The following is a 7,658-nucleotide window of genomic DNA, read 5'->3' on the forward strand; positions in this document are numbered from 1 at the left end:
AACATTCAAACTAAATATTTCCTGAGTTCAAACCAATGTTTAGGCAAAATACTTAATTCTTTGAACATATCCAAAACAAAAGCAAATCCAGTTTTGAATATATTTTTGCAAAAATACCAACAAATATCAGCAGGGCTGTAATTCCATAGTGCCAGGACCCTCTTGCTGCCTGTCCTGGGTCTGTATTTGTAAAGAGTAACCCATGCATTCCCATGGCAAATGAGTGGCAGCTCCTTTCTGGTTAATAGATTAACTGATCCTACCCCCCTACATAGAGCTATAACCCTGCTTATATAGAGACACAGGTAAGTGATTTAAATTTAACATGTTGCTGTTTCTAGCAAATACAAGATATTAAAACACTGGGCCAATCCCGAAGTGTCTAGTCCAGGTGTAGGCAACTATGGAGGTGCCCAAGCTGATTTTCAGTGGCACTCTCCTACCCCGGGTCTGCCACCGTCCAGGGGGCTCTGCATTTTAATTTAATTTTAAATGAAGCTTCTTAAACATTTTAAAAATCTTATTTACTTTACATACAACAATAGCTTAGTTATATGTTATAGAATTATAGAAAGAGACCTTCTAAAAATGTTAAAATGTATTACTGGCACACGAATCCTTAAATTAGAGTGAATAAATGAAGACACAGCACACCCCTTCTGAAAGGTTGCCAACCCCTGGTCTAGCCGGTCAAAATCCCATGGCTCAAGTTGGTATTTGAACAGAGTCAGGTTTTCAGGATTTGATCCAATGTTAAACTTGTATATAATGTTATAGATTCATGCAAATTGAGTATGGCACACTTCAGGTTCCCAAGAGTTTGCAATCTAAACTTGGCGAGAAACACATAAAACATTGGTACAGCCCTTAATCAGTATTATTACGGAAACAGATGTGTAAAGGCCATCAAGTGCTCTACCCTTGGAAATAAGAACTTGGAATGAGAAGAGGGACTAGGTAAATCAGAACTTGTTCTGAATAAATTTGTCATTTATACGCCCCAACTGCAAAAGAGTTTTGCACGCCTCTCTCTTTTACCAAGTATAATAGCGAGACAGTGATAGTGGATTGACTGTTGGCAGTGCAGTCCAGTAGTTACACTGGGGTGGATTAGGGATCACAACACAAGATACTGTTCTCAGCTTTGCCACTAACTGGTGTTGTGATGCTGGGGGAAGTCTGATGTCTCTGTCTCTGTTCTCCTACTGGAGACAGGAGCATAGTATGGATTGTTTTATTCACTGTAATAATTATTTATTAAGCACCAAAATGAAGAATACTTAATAAGAGCTTTTAGATCCTGGATTAAAAGATGTTGTATGATAATACCTAGTTCTTATGTAGCACTTGGCATCCAAAAGATCTCAAAGTGCTTTTCCAACGGATAGAAAACTACAAAGTGGGGAATAACTGGCTAGGCACTTGTACATCTCAGAACAGGGGTCAGCAACCTTTCAGAAATGCTGTGCCGAGTCTTCATTTATTCACTCTAATTTAAAGTTTTGTGTGCTGTTAATACGGTAAGGGCTGTTGTAATAAGGACAGTGATCAGTTGTTCTCCATGTCCACTGAAGGTAGGGCAAGAAGGAGGGGGCTTAGGGTGACCAGACAGCAAATGTGAAAAATTGGGATGAGGTGGTGGGGTAATAGGAGCCTATAAAAGAAAGGCCACTTTTAAGAACAGGTTGGATAAACACTTGTCCAGGATGGTCTAGGTTTACCTCAAAGTGCCTCAGCGCAGGGGGGATGGACTGGATGACCTCTCAAGGGCCCTTCCAACCTGACATTTCTAGGGTTCTCCGATATCCCAATGCCCACTTTACAGAAGGGTAAACCGAGACACAGAAGGGAAGTGACTTAAAGATCACATGGTAAGTCAGCAGCAGAGCTGGGAACAGAAGGAGGCAGCATGGTCTAGTGAACAGAATACTGGACCATAGGGGTATTAAGGTTTGAGAGTTGGTCACACTTCTTGCATCAATGCATATGTTGGGTCAGGTGTCTCCTCCTATGGATTGCATTGAAAACGTTCTGTAACCAGCTCAGCACGTGCTAGGCCTAACATCCCTGCACTTGGCTGTCTTCTCAGATTCCGCATTGGCTTTAAGCACGCTTTCCGGTGGTGCCCTTTCATTAATGCTAGGGAATACGAAGGGCTGGAAATGAAGTCTGCCAGGTACCTCCAGACCCAGAGCAGCATGTACAAGGTCAGCCGGATGGAGACAACTGTATCCTCCGTCACCGGCAACACTGAGGAAGACATTGAAGAGAGCAACAAAATTAAGCGCCTGTCCGTGGATATGACATCCAATGGCTCCTCCCGCAGTGACTCTAAAACCGTCTCCGAGAGCTTCAGCTTCTATTCCAACACACTCTCCTAAGCTGCCATCCAACTGAGCAAGGGTCAGAAAATATTGCATATACCTGCACCCTAGGTCTCTATTAACCATATATCCAGGTGTACTTGTATTCACCTTTTCCTGATGAAGATGCTATGCCTTGGTTGCGGCAGTGTGCCTGTCTGACCCAGTGTAATTACATCTCTTAATATCAATATCATCTTCTCTCTCCATGGTATCTTGCAGTCGTTTGCTGGACTGAAGGCTTAACTGATGCTGTTCACTGAAAGCAGATATTAATTTATGATACAGCACTACAGAAAAAAGATGGTAGGTATCAGAACTTGGCCTTCAGTGCTGCTGTTCATTCTCAAGCTATGCTTTGCCATTGATTGTGTCTGAATGCAATATAGATTTCCACCGGGGGATGGAGGGGTCCATCTCCTTTCCCCACTATTTTTGTTATCATATCTCCTCCCTTACTTGCCATTCACTTGTTGCTGATTAACAAAATGGAGAAATGGTACCAAAAGAGGAAGATAGAGCTGGTGATTTATGAAACAACCAATACACCTCCACCAGCTTAGTAGGCAACGCTGCAGCAAAGGCTGCCTCTCTTGCACATGGTATGTTAAACACAGAGGATTTCAGTTCCTTTTAGGTGAAGAAAAGATTGAGCTCTTGAGGTTTATTGCTACCATGCCTCTCTTTTTATTCTCCACTACTCAGCTATACTGAGTATATGTCAAGGTATACTCCTACTTCTCTCAAGGATCCTATCTGTAGTGTCGCCCAGCAGAGTTTACTGGATTCAGGTTAAAGTTGACTATGTGACCTGTTCAGCTTCTTTTGTTCTTACAGCTGAAAAGGTTCTTGCGCAACCCTTGATTTCCTCTGGGTCTCCTAGACTCACTCTTTGCACGATCCTAACCTCATGATGCAAAGACTTCAAGATCTAGGACTGCAGAATCAAGCCAGAACCTCAGGTGTTTGCTCTAGCTGGCTGGCTCTGGGGGTTTCAGATACATCTCAATCCATTGGCCTCGCTCTAATTTCTTCACAAAGCTAATTTGACACTCTAGAGCTTGGGAATGCCTTTGTTTAAAGTTCTATATGGGGTTTGTGGCTTCTATCACCATTATCTGGACAGTCCAAGAGACGCACAATACCAAATTCACTACTATGTTCTTCTCTTTTTAACCCCCCCGCAACGCCCACCAAATTATTCTTAGTATATAAAGGGAAATACAGTGAGAAACAAAATGTCTGGGTTAGCCCTAATTGTCAGGAAATAAATATAGTTTGCAAACAGGCCCTATACCGTCAGCAGTGCACCCCTCCCAGCCCCTCAAAACATGCTTGGGTACTGCTCCTATACATGGCTTGGGTTTTCCTTGGATGTTTCCCAGTTAAGAGCTAAACTGGCCTGACTATGCTTCATTTGGGACACTAGAGCAGTAGGATCCTCAGAGAGTGCCAAGAGACATCTGTCTCCAACATATGTAATTGCGATCAGACAGTACAGATGACAAAAAACATATTTTGAATGAATGAAACTTCATCAGTGTGCATGTGGGGCTATACCAGGGATAACAAGAGAGGTAGCAGTAGATAGTGCATGTAGTCAGATGTAGGTTTAACAATGCCAGCAGAAAGTAATTTTGTAAATAAGCATGGAATTGGGGCTTAAGAGGAAAGAATATTATGTATCATCTAATACCAATGTCTGATGTAACTGAAAGCTAAAAGGAATGTCTAACACATTTACAAAAACAAAACCTACTAAAAAGGAAGTGATATACTTTTATAGTGGAAGATGCTTTCCAGTGCATGCCTTGCATTTCAACACCATTACGGTAGAACCTCAGAGTTATGAACTGACCAGTTAACCACACATTTCATTTGGAACTGAAAGTACGCAATCAGGCAGCAGCATAGACCAAAAAAAAAACCTAACCAAACAGACACACAAAAAGCAAATACACTATAGTACTGTGTTAAATGTAAACTACTATAATAAAGAGAAATCAGTATTTTCCTTCTGCATAGTATAGTTTCAAAGCTCTATTGAGTCAGTGTTCAGTTTTAAACTTTTGAAAGAACCACCATAATATTTTGTTCAGAGTTACAAATATTTCAGAGTTATGACCAACCTCCATTCCTGAGGTGTTCATAAATCTGAGGTTCTACTGTAGTTGCAGTTTGTAAAACTCTGATTCGTTGTAAGAGACTGAAATACCTTGCAGATACCTGGGTGGATCTAACTGTGGGATGCCTATCCTTTGGTTAAAATCGACTGAAATGTATGAAATTAAGTCAGAGATTAAATTTGGGAGGTACTTTATTATGCAGCCTGTAAACTGACCACAGGAAGCTACAGCTGTTAAATAAATCCCATCCCAAACTGTTTTTATAGATGGTAGAAATACCTTTATTTAATTTAAGTAAGGATACCACTAGTAAGTCCACAGATTTCTCCAGTGGTTTTTGCTAGGTAGAACTAGCAAAAGCCATCATATACTTTTTTAGTCTACATTCTGCTAAGCACTGCCGCTGGAAAACAGCTCTTCTGGATATCATATAACCTGCCATTCTTTATTGTGATGACCATATAAGGTTATAGGATGCCACACTTCATGTATACACTTGCTACAATACCACCTCCCATATATTATCAATCTCTCCTTTCATCCAAGTACTGCGTGAGATGACCTCTCATGCTTCCTGTCCCGTAGGACAAGATCTCTCACTCAGTTTCCTGCTGCTGCCGCCTTATTCTTCAAATAATTTTCTAGTAGCTTGCATGATGTGGGAAAAAGGAAGGGTCACAGATGGAGGAGAGATTTTTTTTTTTTTTTGCACGCAGACTTCAGACCCACTGCTTGAAGTCTGACCCTATATTTACACTACTTGGTATCACACTATTGTACAACATTCAAGTACCCAGTGCATAGCATGAGCCTGGTAAACTGAAATGCCTTAGTGGGATAATAGCAATGTAGTTTATCTTGCAAACGATAAGTTTTTGCTCTGACAAAGTTCTGTGGAATTTATCTAATCGGAGGTTTTTAAATGGATGTTGGATAATACCCTTTTTTGCAAAATGTAACAGAGCTGCACTGCATTAAGAAGGTACTGTAAAAGCAGGAGTGCATTTTTATGCCAGTTCAGAGCGAAAGGTTGTTTGACTTATTCAGACAAGCAGCCCCAAAAGAAACATCAAATTGAAGTAAAGCTCTACGCGAGTACATACACGAGTAAGGCAAACAAGATTTGGCTTATACTCCCAGCATTATAAACACAAAATTTGTGCTGGGCCGGTACCTACAGGTTGAGCTTAAAAAAAAAAAACACACACACACCTAACCACCCTACATTCCTGCATGCTTTATGCTATAGTTGTTCCATACTTACAAGGCACACAAGGAGAACAAGAATTATTAGTTTCTTTTTTCAGTGGCCTACTTACAGTAAGTTTACAACCAACACAATATGTTAAAGATGGGAGAGCCCTAAGGACACTCATAGGGATAATGAAGTCACCATAGTTCATAGCATATTTCTTGTTCATACTGTACAACTTTACAAGCAACTCCATTCATACCCAAGTGTTTTTACTTGAAGTAATAACACAGTGAGAAAGTAGAATGTAATGTTACAGGTTTTGTGGTGAAATTAAAAATGATGGAATACACAATCATCAATATACGTATGCTGTAACTGTTTACAAAAGAGTTTTGACTGTTTTACAAGGTTAGGTCAGGGGGTCATTCTTGTTAACATGTGTGTAAACTATATCATAGGGGCAGGGTCAGAATCTTAAAATGAGGCATCCTGCAGCGTCCAACTGTTCATTCGAAAAATGGTTTTATCAGTCTTTTGAAATAAAGCGGGCCAGATGCTTAAGTGGTGTAAATGAGTATAATGCCAATTACTTCAGTGGAGCCTCAAGCATTTAGACCAGCTCAGGATTTGGCCCAGTGACAAGGATATTTCCAAAGACTAAGCCACCAAAGGTATTTCTTTCTATTCACTGGGGACTGGGTTAGTAAAAACTAAAGTGTTCAGTATAAAATGGGCATAGTTAAAAGCTAGAGGGAGTCCAGAGCCAAACTTTTCCTGAAAATGGGAGGTTATTTGAATTGGGGGGTTGGCCTCAGCCTGTTGTAGAGACTCTGTAGAATTAGGATCTAGAGTTTGGCTTTTGGTTCAGGTCCACATCTATTAGAAATAAATAGGATGTACGTACATGTATGCAACAAGTTTGCTAGCTCAGAGGACCCTCTTGTGCAATGAGATAGGGATATCAGGGCTGTCCAGAGGATTCAGGGGGCCTGGGGTATTTGGTAGCAGGAGGCCCCCACTTCGGCAGTAATTCGGCAATGGGGGGTCCTTCCGCTCCGGGACCCGCCACCGAAGTGCCCCAAAGACCCGCGGTGGGAGGCCTTCACCACCAAATTGCCACCAAAGACCTGGCACTTCAGCAGCAGGTCCAGGGGCGGAAGGACCCCCCGTCGCCGAAGATCTGGAGTGGAAAAAAATCTGGGGGCCCAGGCCCTGCAAGAGTTTTCCGGGGCCCCCGGAGTGAGCGAAGGACCCTGTTCCAGGGGCCCCAAAAAACTCTTGTGGGGGCCCCTGCAGCCCGGGGCAAATTGCCCCACTTGCCCCCTCGCTGAGCAGCCCTGAGGGATATTGGCATGTAAATCTTCTATGCTGATTGAAGAGCTCATGAAAGAGACATGGGGAACCTCCTTCCCCCCCACCAATACACTATGAGTCTAAATACTATTATACCTTTCCTTTCAAATAGTGTAACTGTAGTGCAAAGTCCTTGGGCTTTATCTGTTTCAGGTTTACTCTCGCTTCTTTTATCAGAAATCCAATTCAAAAGCATGGTGATTTCTTTCCACGCTTTCTACAATGTTGAATAATAATATTCTGAGATAGTCACATAGGAGATCTATTCCTCCTTTGTTACCCATACATATTACTCCCACCGACATTAATGGAAGCTGCATGTTCTCTCCTGAGACAGCAAAGAGATGCATGAGTACAATAAACAAGCAGTATATTTACTAATTAAGCACGCTACACGCTGGAGTGTCAGGACAAATACAGCTTTTTCTATTTATTCAAAATTTAAGGCTGCCAAGCAGACTTGACTCCAAAACACCTCAAACCACCTCCAAAACATTGGGAAGGGGAGGGGATTTCTACAAACCAAACCTAGGTTTCCAAGCAACCCCTATCTTTGTAGAGGAACCAAACAAAAATACTGTGTCTGAACACCAAAACTGAAATTAGCATCTAAAATATTCT

The 7,658-nt window shown here is 41.6% G+C and overlaps 1 protein-coding gene across 1 annotated transcript in view; it reads left to right on the forward strand.

Moving 5' to 3' along the window:
• LOC116823552 (substance-P receptor-like) overlaps positions 1-6,705 on the forward strand; it is a 117,102-nt gene extending 110,397 nt beyond the window's left edge. Inside the window, exon 5 of the mRNA XM_075062740.1 lies at positions 2,090-6,705. Within this exon, the coding sequence (XP_074918841.1) occupies positions 2,090-2,381 (292 nt within the window). The 3' untranslated portion in view covers positions 2,382-6,705. The remainder of the gene's footprint in view (positions 1-2,089) is intronic.
• The last annotated feature ends 953 nt before the right edge of the window (positions 6,706-7,658 follow it).

The sequence above is a fragment of the Chelonoidis abingdonii genome, chromosome 2 (assembly GCF_003597395.2).
Source record: "Chelonoidis abingdonii isolate Lonesome George chromosome 2, CheloAbing_2.0, whole genome shotgun sequence".
In the NCBI taxonomy this organism is placed as follows: Eukaryota; Metazoa; Chordata; order Testudines; family Testudinidae; genus Chelonoidis; species Chelonoidis abingdonii.